Raw genomic sequence first — 21,695 nt, 5'->3', positions numbered from 1 at the left:
ATTGACACTCGAACAATAGGCTGGCATCTCTTACCTACATGTAGTCTCTAACAACCTTTGTAAATACCAACTTTGATTTTAGCACTTGAAATGAAAGCTTCTATGGAGTACAGTAAAGATAGAATCGATACTACCATAGTGTTGATATTGACTACTAAAGCCTTATTCAAGGGAACCAACTTGCAAAGTGGATCATGGAACTTCTAAAGCTTCAAAGAATGTCCGGAGCCAGCTGAAATATAAAGCCGTAAGGTAACATTCATTGAGGTAGATCAGATATCTTGAGACAAGCAGGCGTATATTATAATTAAACATCGCTGATATGCCTTATATGCTCATGACTGGCGCGTAGTACCCCCGAAGAAGTGGATTCAATATCAAATTAGGTACAACTATAAAAGAACAAAAAGCACTGTAGAGTATTTCTAGAGCAATTAATCTCGACTTATTGTATTCTCTACAGGACTCCCACCCCCGGAATGAACCATGACCTACCGACGGCCGTAGAATTCAAACATTAGCTCGGTGTTCCGCCCTGAGAGGCTGCCTACCGTTAGACCAACCCCACATATTTTAATTCTTCGGAAGCGGTACTCGGGGGATCTATCGCCATTGCCTGTACAGGCCTTCCAATTACCCCTTTACACTCGCCGTCTCTAGGGTTTAAAGTTTGGATACAGTCCATATGGCCAGGTTGCTGACTGTGGAGAGCGCATTCTGTCCATCGAATTCAGAAGAGATTAAAAGTACGTCTGGGGCCCTACAATTGGGCATAGGAGATCTTAGGCAGCGGAGTATTATGCATATATGACCTGGTGCCTGATGGTATAGAAGATTTGAGCTATCCTACTTGACGTTTCCTGGAAGAAAACCACTGCTGGTGATTAGCTACTATTAGAAATAGTTTGGGAGAGATTTATGCGGTAGTTTTAGCTTCAATCGATAAAAATGTCATGACACTTGAGTCTCTGGGGTTGGCGTTGCCTGAAGGATTAAAGAGAATATCAAATGACAGCTGGATAAATACATTAATCTAGAGATGGCTATGAGCAGTGCCTTTCGAGACATAGGGGGATTGGTAGCGCGTTAAACGTCATAACGTCATGGAAACGGCAAGGTAAGTGAGTTAGACAGCTTAGCGAATAGATTTCCAGAGGCACGTTGGCCTGAACTCTCTTAGCTAAAACAAGTAGTATGGCAAAAAACAAAACAAAACAAAACAAAAAACATTATATACTCAGATTACCCCACCGCATCTCATGATTATCTCCATCAAGCAAACACCGACAACCAAATCAAACAAACACCCAACACACGAGGTACATACATACGACAACATGACGCATCGCAAATTTGATGAAAACAGTACAGAAAAGTATATCATTATCCCCAGGAGCAAAACAAAGATTCACCACCTATTCACCCGTCATAAGGTGAAGTAAGAGGGAAGAAAAGGAAGAAAAGGAAGAAAAGGAAGAAAAATTAAAAAAAAAAATGTAAGTGTCCTAGCACTTATGGTAAAAGTTTATACGGTAAAATATTGCAGCATTGTAATGCGCTAGAAAGCCCGGTTCAGTCAAACCTGACAATCACTATCTTGTCTCCCACCCTCGTCTGTGATGGCAGCCCTTTATCAATGGTCTCTGCCTCCTTTCCATACACCCAGTATCTCTTATCCCCATGATCCATCTTGGTCAGAATCTTCTCCCGATGTTCTTCCATCCCTGGGAAGGGCAGATCCACACTGACGAAGGCCGAGGTATTGTTAACCATGGTCTCGCTTGAATCGGAACTGACGCCGTCGATAGTATCCGTAGCAATGACACCAGTGGCCGCAATGCGGTTATTAGCACGGTTGACACGATGCTGGTAGATATAGTCGGTCCATATTTTCCCGAAAAATCTGGATTTCCTCTTGGGAGATGGTGGAGGTGTGGGAGTGGTTGTGGGTACAGGTTTTGCAGTTTTGCGGATAGTAACATTCCTCCCGACATCCAAGGTAACCTTGTAAGTTGCCTTTATGTGGATTCCCGCGGGTATAAAATCTTTATCGTTCCTACCGGGATCTAATGGAAATTCAACAGCTTCGTGATGCGGCATAAACACAGTCATGCCGCTATTATCAGCATTATCTGGTTTGGGGTCTCGTACGAGAATTCCTTGTTCCATTGAACCGTATACTGCACACGCGGATTTGTTCTTGTTATCACTGTCTTTTACCCAAAACAGTGACGGCATCACCCCAATCTCGTTGTTTGCCATCATGCAGTCGAAATCAACTGTACGTGGGATAGTGCTCAACTCCGTCATGAACGCTTCACGCCTCCGGTGCCTTGTGTAATATGTGGGACTCGGATATAGCTCCTCGAAATCAACCTTACCCTCTGCATTTTTGTAGAGGGAAACGGTATCAAAATCAATTTCGCTTTCTGGGTCAATATCCCATTCTTTCCCCGAACGCCATTCAGTGATTGTTGATGGCTTATGAGGAGAAGCTCGGGCAGTGATGTCCCAGGTTACCATGCTAACTTGTTCGTCTGGCCCCGTGATACCCGGGATATATAAATCCCCCGTCATGCGAATCCTTACAACGTCCTCATCGGGGTCCCTTGTAAAAGATCCTAATGGTCCCATCTTTGGTCCTTTCAGCTCCTTGACTGTGGTTCCTGGATCAAAGTTGATCCAAAATGATGAATTCAGTGTGCTACCATTCAGCTCGCCGGCGTGACGACCAAGACTGCGCAAAGTAATGCGTTTAATGACAGTGCATGGTGACCATGATTTGTTGGAAGGATCATATTGTGGGACTGCATGTACCTCCACCACAGGTCGTCGTTCAGCACTTGGTGGCAGGAATCCCAGGTAAAAAACTTTCCCGCGAGTATCTGCTGCAATTGAAAAGGTACTTAGTGGCGGATAAAGCGACTTTTTTTTTATGGTAAAATGGTGTCCATCGTGTTTCCCATCTGACCTGTTTCCACATCCTTTCAAAGTATCTTTAATCTTTTTTGGGGGATGATCCGCAGTTGGGTAGATATACCCTTCCAACCTCTGTTCTACCAAGTCGAACTCTGCTAACGCATAAAATTCGTTTACAACGATCATCCAGATGAACGAGTCGCGTTCAAACCAAGATGCTATCAACCTTCCACGATCTTCCTTTTTTGTTGAAAACACAGCACAAGCTGAGTGGGGATGTTCGAAGAATTGACGGGGTGGAATAGTTGTGCGAGGAGGAGGATTTCTATCAAAAGGTCAGTATATCTCAGTAGAAAGGTAGAAAGGCCAATGATAATAACATATAGGATCACGTGGAAACACATACGTCCAATTCCAAATTGAGGAAAATATTGATGTAGTCTTTCCGGGTGGGCTTTGAAACCCTTCACTTCTCGACGGATGGATGTGAGCTTCACCAACACATAATAGCATCCCCCGATTCGCTGCTATTCGTACACTCTCGCCGTCTTTTAAAAACATGCCCTCGTTGCGTGCGCCCATACATGGGCTGGCTAACTTCTCAAGGTCGATTATAACGTCCGTGCTGTCGTCGGTACATTGCAAGTCCTTAAGGACCACTATCGCACGAGCTCTTGGAAGCAACAAACGTAAGAACCATGGCCAGTATTTATCCGAAAACAGATAGGAGAATAGAGTAAAGTAATACCGTTGATAGGCTAACAAGCTATTTTCGGTATCCACTAGAAATCCGTTCGATAAACTCGCAGACCCATCTGCGACCTCGTTGATAATCGTTATATTAGACGGACGGCCTTCTTTCCATCTTTGAGACCTCTCATAGGCGCAATCAAAGTCATATCTGGTGCGCTGTGCCCTTTTCGATTCGCTCGATAGCGGGAAAAATAACTTGTGGGCGAAGTGAGAGATATCCTGTGATGCGAAGTATCGGTAAAAATCTCTTGATGTATGGCGCAGGGCTATAAAGTCATGCGACGACAACAGTTCTAATATTAGTCTGTTTATTTCAGGGGGAATCGTTATCAACGAATGTTTTTCTGCCATTTCAATCTTGACAATAGACTGCGACGAAACTTTGGTAGGAGTATCAGCAAAATTGTGGCCTTATTGACGAGGGAGAGGTACCGAATTAAAGGAAAATATGGATGAGTAGGATAAGGAGGGAGGTAAAGGGAAGATAGAAAGTAGATGGGGCGGGGTTCTGCACTAGAAAGTGACTCTCTTACAATGAAAAAAGTCAGGAGCTGTATGGACTCACGAGCTCAGGTACAGTTACACACTGCCCTGTTTCTGCAGCTTAGTTGTCTGTGTGTGCGGCTGAGCTCCTTAAACAAAAGCCAAGCCTGAGCAACCTGTCTGGATGGGTAGACAAGACGCAAACTCTCAAATGCGGATGATCTTCACAAGGATCGAACAGATGCAAGGGACCGTGGCTAATGTCCAAGTTTGGAGCCTTGAGATTCTGAATCCCCAGTGTGTGGTGTCACAGTTTTCACTACCAGCGGATCTTAGATCCACTAGATCTACTGTGATGATGATTGAAAGTTGTTCAGATTAGGAGATATCACCTAGATAGCCCCGGGAGGTTTGGGGGGTTAAAGTGACATCAAGCCGTGGTCAGCTTTATTTCAGGATGTAGGTATACGTCGATATTTATAACTTAGAGTATTATATATAGTAAGCCCAAATAACACAATACAATTGTTAATTTGAGCTCCATCTTGCAAAAAATGATAATTAATACAAGTATTCTTGACCCGAGTATAAAATTCACTCCAAGGCATTACTATACAGATTTGGGGCTCAGTAGGATAGATCCGATCGAAACCATAGTTTTGAAAGAGGAATTACTATGCATCAGCATTTCTATTCCGGGTAATGGAATATCAAACGGTCAGTACTGCTTCCCCCTGAAATCTCCACAATTGTCATGTGCGGTATTATGCAAGCCCTCGTTCAAGTTCGCACATTTCTGCAAGACCTAAGATATATTTATATTGTAACAGGCCAATGACCTGTCTTACCGGTTGTGAGCTCAGTAGCAAGTCTTGGCACGTCTCTACGAAATAAGCTTTTTGGCCTGTGTCCTTACTCGGGCACGTGGTTAGACTAAAACTTAACGGCTGACATCTGTTCCTATCAGTAGCCGCATTTGATATCACATCGTATTCCTCGTGAGTGCTGAACTGGTAACTACTATCAGTACTAATTCTTTAAAGCCACATGTATTCGGCATACCTCATCTTAATTAGCATGACCACGATATACGCGCGAGTATACGAGGACGAAAGCCTCAAAATTTGAACCGTGAGACTCATGGAATTTTTTTCCCTATGCAGCATTTCCCACAGATGACTCAAACACTAGGGGTCAATGTCTCATCAGTTGAAACTGCGAGACGTCATTAAGTCATTAATACGAAGAACTGATACAGCCATGTAGTAGAATGACTGAAAACGAAACTAAACTAGCCGTTCATGATCAACGCTCGCGCGTATGTATGTACTCTCAAAGTAAACCCCTTAAATTCGGCCACGCTATCTGGTCTCCAGGGTCCTATCGTAGTCCCTGAACAATTATCTCAGGGTCCAACGTCGCTTGGGTCGCCAAGAGGCTGACGTGTTAGAAGTACATTCCAGGTACGGTGAGATTGAGGCAATGTTTGCGAGGAGTTCAATACATGTATGCACCTTAATTCACCGGTTAGCAGGCTGATATCACAGATGCCACTAGGTTAGGCCGCGATCAATAATTCGAAGGTGTAGATATGTGAGGGTTTTGAGCCTCAAATAAAGGAGGCTGACATGCACGTATATTATGGAGGCTGTATGTAGGCAAAAATCATACTAACCCAAGGTTACTAGGACATGGAGTACTTAATCGCACTGCCACAAGACGTGGTATTCGTCAATTTCATAGTCAACGGGTCGGGGGCATCAAGGTTTATACATGTATGTTTGTGCTTGTAGAAAGTCATGTTGATACATGTATCCACTAAGGGCGGTCAACCTTAAAATTACATGTAGTTGTACATGTCTTCGATTTACCGAACGGAGACTATTGCGCACAAAAGTTATGTAATATATCCCGTCAGGGGCTATACCTAGATCTAGTTTTGCAGCTACAATGCCCTAGGAGTTTCAGGCACCACTTCTTAGTGGTTTTAGATATATGCCGGAACTTGGATATAAGATTTTGTCCGAACAGATCTGTACTCTAGATCAAGTAGGTATATGTCTACGTAGCTACGTTGATGTTAATCTCTCAAAGAATAACAAATGAAATGGTAGTTTGCGCTAGGTGTAGTAGTAGATGTCCTACCGTATGAAATAGGAAGATCTAATAGACACCATGATCATGATCAGGGCGCACATAGTTTCCGAGGAGGAGTGGAATTACATGTATGTAGCTATCATCGAAAACTCGCTTATCAGTTGAGATCGGCCATTCGGGTTCACGCGGATGACGCATGCAAGGGACCGTGAGGATACTTGATGTTTAACATGCAGGGTTTATTTAAGTACACACATAGGAAGCATCACGCTCACGGGACGCTTTCTCCGCTTTCACTTTTTTGCGAACTGTCTTGTATCTTACTTGATATGATTCTCCACAACCCCTCTTCATCCTTTGCATCCTCTGTTCTTTACCCATTTATCTACCTGCTCCCTTGAACTCGCTGTGTGTCTTCTCGTCATGCCTTCTATAATTCAGTCTATGAAATACAACTGGAGAACCCTCCTCAATGACCCTTTTGGAGAGATTGCTGGGTCGTTGGGTGATCTGGGTACTCTCATTCCTGTGATGACAGCTCTTACAGCGTCCGGAAACATCTCTTTAACGTCCACATTGCTATTCTCTGGGATTTCTAATATCGTCAGCGGTGCCTTTTTTGGGGTACCGCTAGTGGTGTGATACCCATCTCCAGAAAGAATTGGTTTACGATAATATAATATTAACTGAGGATTTAACTGTACCAGGTTCAACCTATGAGCGCTATAGCATCGATCTCGCTCTCTCGTGGATTGAAACGCGAAGAGACTATGGCAGCTGGGCTTGGTGTAGCTACCGTTGTTCTTTTGCTTTCCATTACAGGCGGACTCAGCAGGGTGTCCAGTACAATCCCTACGCCTATAATAAAAGGGATTCAAGTTGGTGCAGGGCTTTCGCTTTGCTTAAATGCAGGGTCTCTATTAGCAGGTCTGGATTATGATTCCAATCAGTGGGACGACAACCTTTTATGGACCGCAGGTGCATTTATACTCCTATATGGAACTTCACGAATGCCTCGGTTCCCCGTAGCCTTAGTTCTCTTCTTTGTGGGTATCGTACTCGCTCTCATTAAGCTCATCTCGGATGAAGGAAAACTGCCTGAGTTTGGGATGTGGTGGCCTTTCATACCACTTATACCACGGCCACAAGATTTTACGAATGGATTCGGAGCCGCTGGGGTTGGGCAAATTCCGTTGACCATTTTGAACTCTATCATTGCGGTCAAATATCTGAGTGAAGATTTACTGCCGAATCGACCGGCACCTTCAATTACAGGTTTGGGTATTTCGGTCGGCCTAATGAATCTTACAGGGTGTTGGTTTGGGGCCATGCCTGTCTGCCACGGTGAATACCTCCCATGGTGTAATGTTTGCGTTCTATCAACTGACTTTTTGTCAATCAGGGTCTGGTGGTTTAGCAGCTCAGTATAGATTTGGAGCTCGCTCTGGAGCAAGTGTCATAGTCTTTGGCCTATTTAAGATAGGTTTTGGCATTATGTTCGGGAACTCATTAACGGAACTGCTCCAAAAGTTTCCCAAATGTATTCTGGGAGTCATGGTATTTACCTAACCCTATTTCTATTTCGAGCAGCGAGATCAACTAAATAATGCCTAGGTATTTGCGGCGGGAATGGAACTTGTCTCGGTCGCTGAGAACCTGAATGTATCCGCCAGAGATTTAATAACTCATGCTCCAAGTGCTTCCATAACACCATCAGCAACAACCGCGCCATCCTCCACAATATCATCCTGGAGAGGGCTGACGGAACGAGACAAGAAGGAAAGGTTTTTGATTATGACAGTTACTGCTGCTGCAATGATTGCACTCCAAAACGCATTCGTTGGCTTCGCGGCAGGTTTTCTAGTCTGGGCTTTGATCAGGTTGCAGGATAAAGTTGAAGATTTAAGGCCAAGTCGAATCGGGAGCATGATGGATGAAAACACACCACTTTTGAGGAATTGACTAGCCGTCATTTTTAACTACCCGCGAGGGATAGTCAGGGACAATATGGATGGGGTAGGTTACGACCACTAGGTCAAGGCCTCTTTTTAGATGTCACTTCCTAACCCTGAAACTCATGTTAGCATTAGTGAGTCTGGCATTGGTAATGATTGTTCTGCAGCCAACCATTAATACTTTAATAAATTATATGTTTAGAGAAATTGAGAATCTTCCGGATTAGTACTTTAGATAGGATGAAGCTCGTAAACAGTAGATCCTATGATAATCACATGCATGCTCTTGGTCCAAATTCCATCTGTGGTGTTTGTCACGTGGTGGCGAAGGGCGGGGTGTTGCTAGAGCAACGGACAGGGGGTTTGTAAACATTCACCTCATTTTCTGCAGCTGAATCACCACTTCGTTCCAGACGATGTAGGCTCGAAAAATCACACTTGACTACTTACACCTACCAGTATCAGCTCTCAACAGAACCAACCGCCCGATAACAAAACCTCCTTAATCAATCAGTATTATTTTCTAAAGTAATGTCAGCAGAAAAACCAATCAAGAAGTCTGGCGGCAAGCCGAAGGATAAGGATGCAGATAAGACGCATAAGCTTTCGCTGAAAGGTAGCTACCCTCGCCTCCGTCATTTTTATACCGGGTAAGGTTCTGACTGGTGTTTCTGGCTATAGGTTCAGCAAAGATGGTTGCGGAATTCGTAAGAACTCACTTTTATGCTGCTATTCAAGAGCTCCAAAGTATTGACACTGTCATAGTTTGAATCCTCGATTCATTCAATCTTGTACCAGCGCGGCGTATATCCTACGGAGGACTTTACAGTGTACGTTTCTTGTTGTTCCTACCAATGATGCAGCACTTATTAATAACTGTACAGAGTCAAGAAATACGGATTAAATATGCTTTGTAGGAACCTACCAGCTCCACCCACCACTGTTGGGCTCCACTAACAAACTGAAAGTCTCCTCCGATGACCAGGTCAAAGCGTACATTAAAAAGATGATGAGTCAGCTAAACAAGTGGACCCTTGCCGGGAAGGTCTCGAAACTAGTGGTCGTTATAACCTCAAAAGACACCGGCGAGAACCTTGAGAGGTGGCAGTTTGACGTGCAGCTTATGGGAAAGGCGGCGAAAGCCAAGGGTGGAGCTCCAGAGATTGATCAAGAGAACCCCGAGCCTAGGTATATCACTACTTCACCTAACTATTGTGTTTAATTGAGTGCTGACTATGTTGGAAAAGCAACCCCCGACCACCGCCGAAAGAGAAGACGGAGAAGGAAATCCAGGAGGAAATCAGATCGCTATTCCGCCAAATCACGGCATCAGTTACGTTCCTGCCCATGTTGGATGGAAGGTGCACGTTCAATGTGCTTGTGTATGCAGATGGGGATGCGGAGGTGCCCATGGACTGGGGCGATTCGGACGCGAAGGAGATTGAAGGTGGCGAGAAGGTTACTCTGAGGAGTTGGGGTACGGCGAACCATAGGGTGGACACGCTTGTTAGTTACAAATTGCAGGACTGACTGGAGTGCTTTTTTTTGTTTTCTTTATTTGTCCCTGGATTTTTTATATATATATTTTTTTTACTCCTTTTGTTATGGGATTTCGGACGGGGTTCAACGGCGAAATTTATTGCGGTAGGAAGGCAGGCGTGGTTATAAAACAGGATACCCGTTGCCGGGATGGACTCGGGGTGGGGGGGAATAAGGTGCCATAGCCGTTGCAGGTTTACGATAGTTATTTGCACTTGGACACTAGAGGGTTAATTACAAAGTGCTTATATGTGTTATCTCTGTACTACTGCATATAATTAATGAATTATCAATCAATCACTGTACCACATAACCCACGTCGAGTCCTACGAGTGACCGCCGATGATCCAAGAAGCACCCACAATTCGTACATATCATCCCTGAAATAGAGCACTCGTATTCTCGGAATTAATGTGGACCGGGGGATAGGTGCCTTCCTATAGGAGTCACTCTCGCTTGTTACAAGTTATTTCTTTTGATTTACTTACCCCCGACGATTAGGGCGTGATGCGATTCCAAGAGCTGATTTGTTAAGATCAACACGTGCTACGGGTGTATTTACCCTACCCCCGCACACACGTTGCGGCCTGAGTTCTTCCTAGCTTCGTTTCTATCGATAACAACTCTAACGGAAATCGAAAATCGAAATCCATATCCCACATCTCCACTATCACATACCGCACCCGGACCGAAGCGAGAATTGAGCTTAGGCAATTGTCAATTCATTCCAATTTCCTAGCCTGGCTAGCTAGGTAACCTTTTTCGTTTTGGAGGGGAAGAGGAAAAGGGAAAATAGATTGCCTGTTACAAATCTGCTCTAATTCAAATATATATATATATTTACTATAGTAGCTTGCCCATCATGTCCGTACCCTTCCTCTCCTCCATACGACACCGAAGGATCGTCGCGATAATGGTTTTGTTTAGTTTTCTTGTATTTGGTCTCTTTTCTCTGATGGAAAGTGCAACTGTTAGTGCTGGTGTGGTTGTGAGTGGAAATACGAAAGAGGCAAAGGAAATGAAGGGAGTCAAGGAGGCAAAGGAGGCAAAATTTCCAGAGATGAAGGAAGCGAAAGAGGCGAAGGCCGTAGTGAAGGTTAATGTCCCGGGATTTTTTATGCAGGACTTGGATAGCACGAATAGTGCTACTTTTGACTATGTAGGTGTCTTTTTGCTGTTTATTTCCCATTTGATAAGATCGAGACTAACTCAAGTGAAGGTTGCGAGCAATTTCGGGCTACTTGATACCTTTGATGTTCCCTCCATTGATTCACGGGACTTGGAAAAAAGAGACCATCATGATGACGATGATGACGATGATGACGATGATGATAAGGATGAGGACGACGATGATAAGGATGAGGACGACGATGATAAAGATGAGAATGACGAGAATGACGAGAAAGAGGAATCTACGAAGAAGGCGCCATGGAAAGAGTTCAAGAAAGCTATTAAAAAGTTGAATAAGAAAGCTCCAAAGGGTACATCCTACAAAGTTTTGTACCTTGCGAGACATGGGCAGGGTTATCATGTGGGTTCTTTTATCATTTCCTTGATCAATTGATTATTTAATATGCTAACAATTGACTGTAGAATGTTGCAGGTATGTATAAATTATTATTTGTGAGAAGATAGCACACATGCTGACACGAATCCGTCACGAAGAATCGTTTTACGGCACGGAACAATGGGATGCACGTTTATCCCGCCTTCAATTGTATCTTCAATTCATCTACTGACATTTTCTCTCTAGTGCTATTGGTCACTCCAGGACGGGAATGAAACTAGTAGATGGGACGACGCGGAGCTCACGAGTATTGGGATTTCAGAGGCACAGAAGGCAAGCATTGCGTTCAAAGACCAGATCAAAACCGGGTTTCCTATTCCCGAGGTTTACTATTCTTCTCCCATGAGGTAGATATGGACAATACTTTAACGAGTGAATATTGCTGATGAACATGGCATGGTAGTCGTGCGGCGAGTACCCTCGATATCACTTGGAGAGACATAACACTCAACAAAGATAGCACTCCCGCTCCCATCTTCAAAGAGGTCTTCCGCTTTATTCTTGCTCATGAATTTTCTGGATAACTGATGGCTGTATAGAAATGCCGTGAAACGCTTGGAATCCACACCTGTGACCGCCGTAACACAAAGAGCTATCTTCACACCAAATATCCCAACTTCGTGTTTGAGAACGGATTCGCCGAGACCGATGAACTCTGGGACCCGGTCTATAGGGAGCCCAATGATGTACGAAATATCCGTTTGGGCAAGGCACTAGACGAGATCTTTGCAGAGAGGAGAGAGGAGACGTTTATCAGCATTACTGCGCATAGTGGTGCTATTACCAGGTGAGCCCTTCCGTTCGCGGGCTCCTTATCGGAGATGTTGGAGCTGATATGAAGGCGTAGTATTCTGGAGGTTATCGGACATAGGAAGTTCGGATTGCAAACTGGAGGTGTTATTCCTGTTGTTGTGAAGGTCGAGTATGATGCTACTCCGACGCCTGTCACGAGTGTGAGCCCTTCAGGGACTGCACCGGCTTGTGCCGTGGACCCTACCACAACGTCATTGATGAATTAGAGTGGTCTTTGAAGCTGAGAGGGAGGAAAAAATTGTCATTTGTAAGGGTTGCATGTACTATACATGTGTGAGGATAAATACCCGAATGCCGTCATCCGTTTATGTGTTTCGCAAATTTATATGTAGAAATTTTAAAAAATTTGATTTATGAGTCTTCATCTCCCCCATCAACTAAGGCTGGGCTGGGCTGGACAGCACTGGGCTGTGGCACCTTCGGTTGTCCGTGGAAGGCTGTGGAATGCGTTAGCTCCGCCCTCCCCCAGATCCATACAAAAGATTGCCAAGATGTCCTTGCCTCCCACCACTTGGCTGACTGTACATGACTCCTCGCAGCCTCTTTATCTGGCCCATTCACCCAGCTTAAATTCCTGTTCCGATCTTCTCACTTCATTTCACATCCATACATCCCAAGACTCAGTCGCTACTACAAAGTCGAACGAACCTTCATTTTTAAAACATCTACATACTACTAAACGCTCCGAAAGCTATATATCATGTCTGACGATTGGGATTCTGCCACTGTCATCGGCGCTAAGGCCCGTGGGAACGCCAGCAGGACCACCGTTGCGAAAACCAACGCTGAGATCAACGCTGCGAGACGAAGTGGTACCGTTGTTGCTACTGAGAAGAAGGTACTTAATTTTTTTTTGTATATATCCCGCTGTGAATAGTGCTAACAGAGTTACAGTATGCCGGTGGTTCCAACAAGGTTCAGTCTACAGAAGGCCAAAGGCTCACCAAGATCGACCGTGAGAATGAGGTTGCCCCTCCGCCAAAGGTCGATTTGAGCGTCGGAAAGGCCATGGCCCAAGCCCGCCAGGGCAAGGAGCCCCCGATGTCGCAAAAGGTATGTAGCGATAGTTGCGCGGTTGTATCTCCTTGATAGATAGGGTATTGACGTGTATGGATAGGATCTTGCCACCAAGGTCAACGAGAAGCCTTCAGTTATCAACGACTACGAATCCGGTCGTGCTGTCCCCAACCAGATGCTTCTAGGTAAGCTAGAGCGTGCTTTGGGCGTCAAGCTAAGAGGGAAAGATATTGGTTCCCCTATCGGGGGGCCTAAGAAGAAGTGATCTATCTTATCGCTTCTTCTTCTTGATATTTTCTTTCCTTCTATGGTTTTTAGCGGGTTGGTGTAAATGGGTTGTGCTGGGTACGCATAGATTCTATCAGTAGGAAGAATCGGAACGGGATAGGGAAATGCTGGCATGTTCTTGTTTGTCTGCTTTTTTTTGTTGGGTTTGATGTCTTCAAATGATCGCACCAAATGTTCAGGATAGAAAACGAATAAGCGGGTGCTAGTAATGCCTCAAGGGTCGTTCCTCCTGATATTAGTTTCTTTGGTTTCTTCTGGTTCCGTCTTCGTTGTGTGGAGAGTTTTTGCACTGATATAGACCGTTTGTTATATTCAATATCATTCGAAAGCTTTGAGTACTCAGAAGGGAGCTTCAATTAAGATTTTAGAGTGAACATGATTTCCCCAGGTTTTCGCCTACCTCTAGCTTCATTGTTGGGGTTCTAGAAAGACAAGTTTTTCGATCAGGACCATTCATGCGTGCCTAGCTGTGAAAATCCCGGTTGAATGTCCCCCTTACTGTGTTCCCCGGGTTTTTGCACCCCGCAAAGGAGGCAAATGATCACTCGGTGTAAGAGCTGTGAATTGAGTGGTTTGGCTAGGTACATGTAGGTAGATGACAGTTGACAGCAGCTAACTGGACCAACTTGAGCTTAGAGTGGATCCTGCGTCACGGCTTTGTCGAGTACACATCCGTAGTGTTTGTCCGAAAACCCGGAATTCTTCTGCCTAATGCCAGATCTCTAGGTACAAACTTTGTAGGCAATGAAATTGAGCTTCTCCCAGGTACATACACGCAATTGTTTAGCATCGCTGTCTCTGCTTTTGTAAAGAAAAAGTAGAGTACCCACGGGGGACTCGAAATGCCATCCGAAGAGTTTTTCCGAAGAACCCGGCTCTTGATTAAAGGACAAGAGACTTGACTGCAATTGAACAAGTGGGCACTCTACGGTCATTTGTCCGTGGGGGTTTTTTTCATCTTTGTCAAACTTTTCTGGGTGTGTATCGGTATTGTTAAGTTAGTCCCCGTCAAGGCTAGGGTGGCCTTTTATTGCAGTCGTTTAAATTTTGTCGTTCCCGCGTCTCTTTTTTTTTCGGTCCCACGAAAGTGTTGTTATCAGATTCTGCTCCTACTTCACACAAAGATCTTTTTCTTTATCAGATTCAACATCAAAGGAGAAAGGGAAAAAGGGCATAACGCAGATCCACACGCAACACCCGCGCACCCAGAAGCAGGCATCCGCTGATCCGCAGACCCCACGCACCCCATTCGCCAGTGCCCCACGTTCGCATTTGACCCCTCTTTTTTTCCCCGAAAAAAAAAAAAGAACCACCGCCAACTTGGCTTCCTCTACATTCTTCAGAGCAGCGGCCTTTCGTTGCGGGAACGGAAGGTTAAAATTGCTCTGTGCTTCGGCTAGACCACCGCAAACAAATTCAAGACTTTTCTCTACAACACGATTCGATATGGTTGCTGAGAAGATTGACGGAACGTTGGTCGCGAAGAGGATCAGGGAGAGAATTAACCAGGAGATTAAGAAAAAGCAGGAAACCTCAAGCAGGTTCAAGCCTAGTTTGACGATTGTTCAAGGTGAGTGATTGGTGGAGAAGGAAGTGTGGGGTTTATTAGAATGTGAATGGTCACTGACTTTATCTTTGTTTACAGTGGGCGATAGATCCGACTCTAGTAATAAACCCTTGAGATATCGATTTTGATAAATGAAACAAAACCTCTGATAACAGTTTTTTTTGAGACTTGCAGGCACCTATGTTCGCATGAAGCTGAAGGCCGCTGAAGAAGTTTGTACTTCGTTATTTTCATCGTAAAGTAACCTCTTTCTGACTCATAATCTAGGCCAATATCACCTGTGACCTCATCAAGCTTGATGCCGAGATTACTGAGGCTCAATTGCTTGAGAAGATCGAGCAGCTCAACAATGACCCTTCAATTCACGGTATCCTCGTTCAGCTGCCTGTTCCTAAGCACATTTCAGAGCCGGCTGTGACTGCTGCCGTTTCCCCAGCAAAGGATGTAGATGGTTTCGGAGCGATCAACATCGGTGAACTTGCTAAGCGTGGTGGAAACCCTCCTTTCGTCCCATGTACCCCCCAGGGTGTCATGGTTCTTCTCAAGGAGTACGGCGTTGACATTTCCGGGAAACACGCCGTTGTTCTTGGACGTAGTGACATTGTCGGATCCCCCGTTTCATACCTCTTGAAGAACGCTGATGCTACGGTCACCGTTTGTCACTCGCGCACCAAGAATATTCAGGATTTTGTCAAGCAGGCTGATATCCTTATTGCTGCCATTGGTCAACCTCAATTCGTCAAGGGCGACTGGCTAAAACCGGGCGTCGTTGTTATCGATGTTGGTACCAACTATATCAAGGATGCGACCCGCAAGTCTGGTGAACGTCTCGTCGGAGATGTCGACTATGAGTCTGCAAAGGAAGTTGCATCCAAGATCACCCCTGTCCCTGGCGGTGTTGGGCCAATGACCGTTGCCATGCTTTTGCAGAACGTCATCACTTCCGCGAACCGTTTCTACGCAGAAAACTCTGCCAGGAAGACTACACCATTGCCATTGAAGCTTCTCAGCCCCGTCCCTAGCGATATTGCTGTATCCAGGGCCCAGGTGCCAAAAAACATCAAAATCATTGCACACGAGCTCGGAATCTCCGACCAGGAGCTTGAACTATTCGGCGCTTACAAGGCCAAGGTCAACTTGGATCTTCTTCAACGATTGGGTCACCGTAGGAATGGAAAGTACATTCTCGTTGCCGGTATTACTCCTACTCCCCTTGGGGAAGGCAAGTCTACTACCACCATGGGGTTGACCCAGGCTCTCGGTGCTCACTTGGGAAAGATTGCTTTCGCCAACGTCAGACAGCCCAGTCAAGGACCTACCTTTGGTATCAAGGGTGGTGCTGCTGGTGGAGGATACTCCCAGGTCATTCCTATGGACGAGTTCAACATGCACTTGACTGGTGATATTCACGCCATCACCGCTGCAAACAACTTGCTTGGTAAGATAAACATTGACTCTCATTCTTATATCGGATGCTGATAACTTCCAGCTGCTGCTATTGAGACCAGGATGTTCCACGAGAACAGCCAGAAGGACAAGGCTTTGTTCAACCGTCTCGTTCCCAAGAAGAGCGGAGTCCGCACATTTGCCCCCGTCATGTTCCGTCGTCTTAAGAAGCTTGGAATTGACAAGACCAACCCGGACGACTTGACCCCCGAGGAAATCACCAAGTTCGCAAGACTCGATATTGACCCAGAAACAATCACATGGCGCAGAGTCTTGGATGTCAACGATCGCCATTTGCGGCAAGTTACCATTGGCCAGGCACCATCGGAGAAGGGACACACTCGTGTTACTGGATTCGATATCTCAGTTGCTTCCGAGTGTATGGCCGTTTTGGCCCTATCGAACGACTTGCCGGACATGCGTGAACGGTAATGATTACAGCTATCTGAATATTGAGTTTAGAGCTAACTTCTTTTTGTCAACAGTCTTGGACGCATGGTTATTGGAACAAGCAGGTCTGGAGATCCAGTCACTTGCGACGATATTGGTGCTGGTGGAGCCTTGACTGCACTCATGAAGGATGCCATCAAGCCTAACCTTATGCAAACTCTTGAGGGAACCCCAGTCTTTGTCCACGCTGGTCCTTTCGCCAACATCTCTATCGGTGCTTCCTCCGTTATTGCCGACAGACTTGCTCTCAAGCTTGCCGGTACCGAAGAGGATGAGGTTCACGAGGATAAGGTTGGTTACGTCGTCACAGAGGCTGGCTTCGACTTCACCATGGGTGGAGAGCGCTTCTTCAACATCAAGTGCAGGTCCAGTGGTCTCACCCCAGATGTTGTTGTTATTGTTGCTACTGTCCGTGCTCTTAAGGTTCACGGTGGAGGACCTGAAGTCACTGCTGGCGCACCCCTTCCTGAAGAATATCGCACTGAGAACGTCGAGTTGCTCCGCAAGGGCTGTGTCAACTTGGCTAAGCACATCGCCAACGCCAAATACTACGGCATTCCCGTCGTCGTTGCCATCAACAAGTTCCACACGGACACTGATGCAGAAATCCAGTGCATTCGTGAGGAGGCTATCAAGGCTGGCGCTGAAGATGCTGTCCCAGCTAACCACTGGGCCGAGGGTGGAAAGGGAGCTGTTGACTTGGCCAAGGCGGTTATTGAATCCTCCTCCAAGCCCAAGAACTTTAGACTCTTGTACAACACCGAGATGTCCATCGTTGAGAAGATGGAGGCTATTGCCAAAGAGATGTATGGTGGAAACGGTGTCGAGCTTAGCGAGCTTGCAAAGCAGCAGTGCGAGACCTACACCAGACAGGGCTTTGGACACTTGCCCGTTTGCATTGCCAAGGTTCGTTTTCCTTCCCTTCCTTCCCGTAGAACTATTATTAACTAAGCTCGGTAAACATTAGACCCAATACTCGCTTTCTCACGACCCACTTCTGAAGGGTGCGCCCACTGGCTTTACCGTGCCAATTCGCGACGTGCGTTTGTCGCCGGGTGCGGGTTATCTGTATGCGAAGGCAGCGGATATCCAGACCATTCCTGGTCTGCCAACCGCTCCGGGATATCTCAATGTCGATGTTAATGCGGAGACTGGTGAGATTGAGGGATTGTTTTAGGGAGGTTGTTGTGGGTAGGAGTAAAGTTTAGCCGCGGGCCGGGTGGGAACGAGGTGGTTATTCCGATTTCTTTTTGTTTTTTGTTTTTTTTATTTGCGGAGGAACGGGGTTGCAATTTCAACAATTGGTACAGGCGCATTGGGGGGAAAATTTCAACACAGTACAAAAATTCAAGTTTTAGTAAATAAATTCTGTACGGCAGCAGTAGATGATCGATCACGATGAATATCATCTTGTAAAGAGGATTGTTATCGACATAGCGGAAGGGTAACCGCAAAACGCTTACTCTGCGGTATGACGTTATACCCGTTGACCCGAAGGAATAACCCCACCATCCGAGTGAGAAAAACTTCATCTAGGGGCAACCCCCACCATTTTGCTCCGTCGCTCGCTGTAAGGGAGGCTCGTGGGGTCCTATCAATACCAATCTTTTTGGTAAGTCCCGCTCCAGGGAAAGCGGGAAACAACAGAAAGGGAGAGCGATGTAGGAAAAAAAAAAATTGAAGGAAAAAAATTACTCGCACTGTGTGTGGTGTGACTCTAACATCCATCAAATAATTGCCAATAGCCCACCTACCCTGCCTTTTACTACACCCCCCCCCCCCCCCCCACTGAACACATCTGAAGTGCTGAGATCGAGAGAACCTAGCACACGGAACGCTTGTTCGTTGTTCCTGTTTTTTGCTTAATTCCCTCTTCCCCATCCCTTCTACGGTGTACCTCTTTTTTTTATCTCCGACATATACCGACTTTGTTCCTCGGCAATGAGTTTCGTTCGCCCCTCCTCCTCCCGGTTGTTGTCGCTGCGGGGCCCATCAACTGCATCCTTCTCGTGCGCTGCTGCTAGACCTTTTACATCAGCATCATTGTCGTTGAAGTCGCGGATTTATTCTTCTACTACTCGCACTCCCACCGCTGCAACTACTCCTTCTTCGTCAAGCTTCAACTACTCAAACAAAAGATTTTTCTCCGTCAGTATGGCTCGTGAATGTGAGTGTGCTTGCTCTCTCTTTGATAATTTATCCCTGTCTCTTGTTGTGTGTGTGTGGAAGCATGTATGGAAGATGGACGAAGGGAGAAAGTTGGATGCAATAGATGCGTGATAAGATGAGGATGGCATGGCATGTGCGGGTGCTAAGTGTAGTGGTGATATAGTCCAGAAGATCAAGGTCAAGAACCCAATTGTTGGTATGTATCCTATTCGTCCAGGAACGGAGCAAGAGCGGAGGGGTGGAAAAGGGAGAAAGAGAAAGAGAGAAGGGGGGGGAAGTATATGCAGTTCAAGAGGGAATCTCTGACGTTATGTAGAATTGGACGGAGATGAGATGACTCGGATCATTTGGGACATGATCAAGCAGAAGGTATGTCTGGTCCATCATTTGCTGCAACTGCAGCTCACCGCTTATTTCAACGTCCCCTCATCCAACCAACCTCAACTCCCTCGGCATGTGAATGCAAAAGATAAACAAAATGACTGACTCATATTCGTGTGGTACCCCGTAGTTCATCCACCCGTGCGTAAACCTATTTTTTTTCTATTCTTTATCTTGATGTGCTCAATGCCTCGGCAGAGTTTCGGTTGTTGACGATAATAACATAGATACCTTGACATTGACCTCAAATACTACGATCTTGTAAGTATATGCTCTCCTGGGATCGGGGGATTTGTTTGTTCATGTATCACAACGGTCTAACGGAGGTTTTGTGATAGGGACTCGAGTACCGTGACCAGACCGATGATAAGGTTACCACTGATGCCGCTGAGGCCATCTTGAAGTACCAAGTCGGTGTCAAGTGTGCCACCATCACTCCCGATGAAGCCCGTGTTGAGGAGTTCAAGTTGAAGAAGGTAAATGATCACTCAGTTCACCCTCTCAAGCCCCCAATTTCAATGGTGTTTTCAATCATTTACTAACATCATGGACAATAGATGTGGCTCAGCCCCAACGGAAGTCAGTAATATCAATCATTTCCACCTTGTGAGACAACAAGACTAACCCTAACCCCAGCCATCCGTAACATTCTCGGTGGTACCGTCTTCCGTGAGCCCATTGTCATTCCCCGTATCCCCCGTCTGGTCCAGGGATGGAAGGAGCCCATCATCATCGGTCGTCACGCCCACGGTGACCAGTACCGTGCCAAGGACCTTGTCGTCCCCGGCCCTGGAACCCTCGAGCTTGTATTCACCCCGGTTGGTGGTGAGCCCGAGCGCATCAAGGTGTTCGACTACAAGTCCGGCGGTGTCGGCCTCGCCATGTACAACACCGACGAGTCCATCGAGGGCTTCGCCCACGCCTCGTTCAAGCTCGCCATCCAGAAGAAGCTCCCGCTGTACATGAGCACCAAGAACACCATCCTCAAGAAGTACGACGGAAGGTTCAAGGACATCTTCCAGCAGATCTATGACACCACATACAAGGCCGAGTTCGAGGCCGCAAAGATCTGGTACGAGCACCGTCTCATCGACGACATGGTCGCCCAGATGATCAAGTCCGAGGGCGGCTACATCATCGCCATGAAGAACTACGACGGTGACGTCCAGTCCGACATTGTCGCCCAGGGCTTCGGATCTCTCGGTCTCATGACCTCGGTCCTCATCACCCCCGACGGTAAGACTTTCGAGTCTGAGGCTGCCCACGGAACCGTCACCCGCCACTACAGGGAGTACCAGAAGGGCAATGAGACCTCCACCAACCCTATTGCCTCGATCTTTGCCTGGACCCGTGGTTTGATCCAGAGAGGACAGCTCGATGGAACCCCCGAGGTTGTGGCTTTCGCGGAGGCCGTTGAGAAGGCGGTTGTTGACACTGTTGACATTGACGGTATCATGACCAAGGATTTGGCCCTGGCCTGTGGTCGCAAGGACCGCGCGGCGTGGGTTACTACTAATGTGAGATTTCCTCCCCCTATCACATAACCATATAGATGGCGTACTGACAAACTTGCAGGAGTACATGGACGCCGTTGAGAAGAGGTTGAAGAACTCTTTGAAGGAGAAGTTGTAAAAAGCGCATATGATTTAACCACTCTTTTTTTATAGAAACTGCTTACAATGTATTTTGGGGGCTATATGTATACTTTTTTTCCCTCTTTTTTTTCTCTTTTTTTTTCGTTTGAGGAAAGTGTTTTTGTACATGTACAGAGTGCATAGGATATCCGGGATCTTTTTAAAAATATATATAAAATAAGAATTTTTTTCCTCCGATTTTATGGTGTCTTGGAGTGAAGTGAAATAAAGTGAAATAAAATGATTTGTGGTGAGATAGGGTGGGATTGGATGGGGTGTGGCGTTTTTGATAAAATTTTGGAATACGTGGTCACGGACTATCACTCGCACTGAAATTAGCCTTGCAGAACCTAGCAGTCTAGCACCCGACAAACCTTATCCACTAGCCTAACAAACCCTCCCGGCGAGCCCGCCGCTAAGTGTCAACAGTGTGCGACTTAGGAGTGCAATCACAGCAACATGGCGCAGCGGAAGCGCGCCGGGCTCATAACCCGGAGGTCCCACGATCGAAACGTGGTGTTGCTAATATTTTGTATTTTTTTTGTGCCGTTTGAGGGTGTGGGGAGGAAGAGAGGGTGTTTTTAGTTCATGTAGGGGATTCTGGGTGTGTTCTAGTC

General features: G+C 46.0%; 6 protein-coding genes across 6 annotated transcripts; 5 read left to right on the top strand and 1 right to left on the bottom strand.

Annotated features, from left to right (window-relative positions):
* Window positions 1–1,572: 1,572 nt before the first annotated feature.
* LAJ45_07976 (uncharacterized protein) lies at window positions 1,573–4,763 on the bottom strand (the record flags this gene model as incomplete). Its single annotated transcript, XM_046117530.1, has 5 exons — window positions 1,573–3,244; window positions 3,326–3,592; window positions 3,668–4,052; window positions 4,206–4,223; window positions 4,724–4,763. The coding sequence occupies 5 exons, from the start codon at window positions 4,761–4,763 to the stop codon at window positions 1,573–1,575; spliced, it is 2,382 nt and encodes a 793-aa protein (XP_045969179.1).
* A 1,912-nt stretch (window positions 4,764–6,675) lies between these two features.
* Window positions 6,676–8,214, top strand: LAJ45_07975 (uncharacterized protein; the record flags this gene model as incomplete). The annotated part of the gene is made up of 4 exons (XM_046117529.1): window positions 6,676–6,888; window positions 6,960–7,596; window positions 7,655–7,809; window positions 7,867–8,214. The coding sequence occupies 4 exons, from the start codon at window positions 6,676–6,678 to the stop codon at window positions 8,212–8,214; spliced, it is 1,353 nt and encodes a 450-aa protein (XP_045969178.1).
* A 524-nt stretch (window positions 8,215–8,738) lies between these two features.
* Window positions 8,739–12,332, top strand: LAJ45_07974 (uncharacterized protein; the record flags this gene model as incomplete). The annotated part of the gene is made up of 16 exons (XM_046117528.1): window positions 8,739–8,823; window positions 8,889–8,914; window positions 8,973–9,037; window positions 9,092–9,120; window positions 9,176–9,395; window positions 9,455–9,684; window positions 10,248–10,275; window positions 10,596–10,610; window positions 10,674–10,905; window positions 10,966–11,277; window positions 11,340–11,349; window positions 11,412–11,440; window positions 11,500–11,660; window positions 11,717–11,798; window positions 11,853–12,100; window positions 12,161–12,332. The coding sequence occupies 16 exons, from the start codon at window positions 8,739–8,741 to the stop codon at window positions 12,330–12,332; spliced, it is 1,944 nt and encodes a 647-aa protein (XP_045969177.1).
* A 494-nt stretch (window positions 12,333–12,826) lies between these two features.
* Window positions 12,827–13,408, top strand: LAJ45_07973 (uncharacterized protein; the record flags this gene model as incomplete). Its single annotated transcript, XM_046117527.1, has 3 exons — window positions 12,827–12,964; window positions 13,021–13,179; window positions 13,244–13,408. The coding sequence occupies 3 exons, from the start codon at window positions 12,827–12,829 to the stop codon at window positions 13,406–13,408; spliced, it is 462 nt and encodes a 153-aa protein (XP_045969176.1).
* A 1,469-nt stretch (window positions 13,409–14,877) lies between these two features.
* On the top strand, window positions 14,878–18,071 carry LAJ45_07972 (uncharacterized protein; the record flags this gene model as incomplete). Its single annotated transcript, XM_046117526.1, has 7 exons — window positions 14,878–15,001; window positions 15,077–15,097; window positions 15,173–15,210; window positions 15,266–16,436; window positions 16,488–16,872; window positions 16,930–17,800; window positions 17,862–18,071. 7 exons carry the CDS (start codon window positions 14,878–14,880, stop codon window positions 18,069–18,071), a joined length of 2,820 nt encoding a protein of 939 aa, XP_045969175.1.
* A 764-nt stretch (window positions 18,072–18,835) lies between these two features.
* LAJ45_07971 (uncharacterized protein) lies at window positions 18,836–21,076 on the top strand (the record flags this gene model as incomplete). Its single annotated transcript, XM_046117525.1, has 9 exons — window positions 18,836–19,061; window positions 19,227–19,259; window positions 19,380–19,432; window positions 19,575–19,585; window positions 19,672–19,705; window positions 19,783–19,920; window positions 20,002–20,023; window positions 20,081–20,961; window positions 21,020–21,076. 9 exons carry the CDS (start codon window positions 18,836–18,838, stop codon window positions 21,074–21,076), a joined length of 1,455 nt encoding a protein of 484 aa, XP_045969174.1.
* Between the last annotated feature and the right edge of the window lie 619 nt (window positions 21,077–21,695).

The sequence above is a fragment of the Morchella importuna genome, assembly GCF_003444635.1.
Source record: "Morchella importuna strain M04M26 chromosome Unknown Morimp01GS027, whole genome shotgun sequence".
Taxonomy (NCBI): Eukaryota; Fungi; Ascomycota; class Pezizomycetes; order Pezizales; family Morchellaceae; genus Morchella; species Morchella importuna.
Note: the sequence above shows the minus strand (reverse complement) of the source record. Positions and strands in the feature narration are given on the sequence as shown.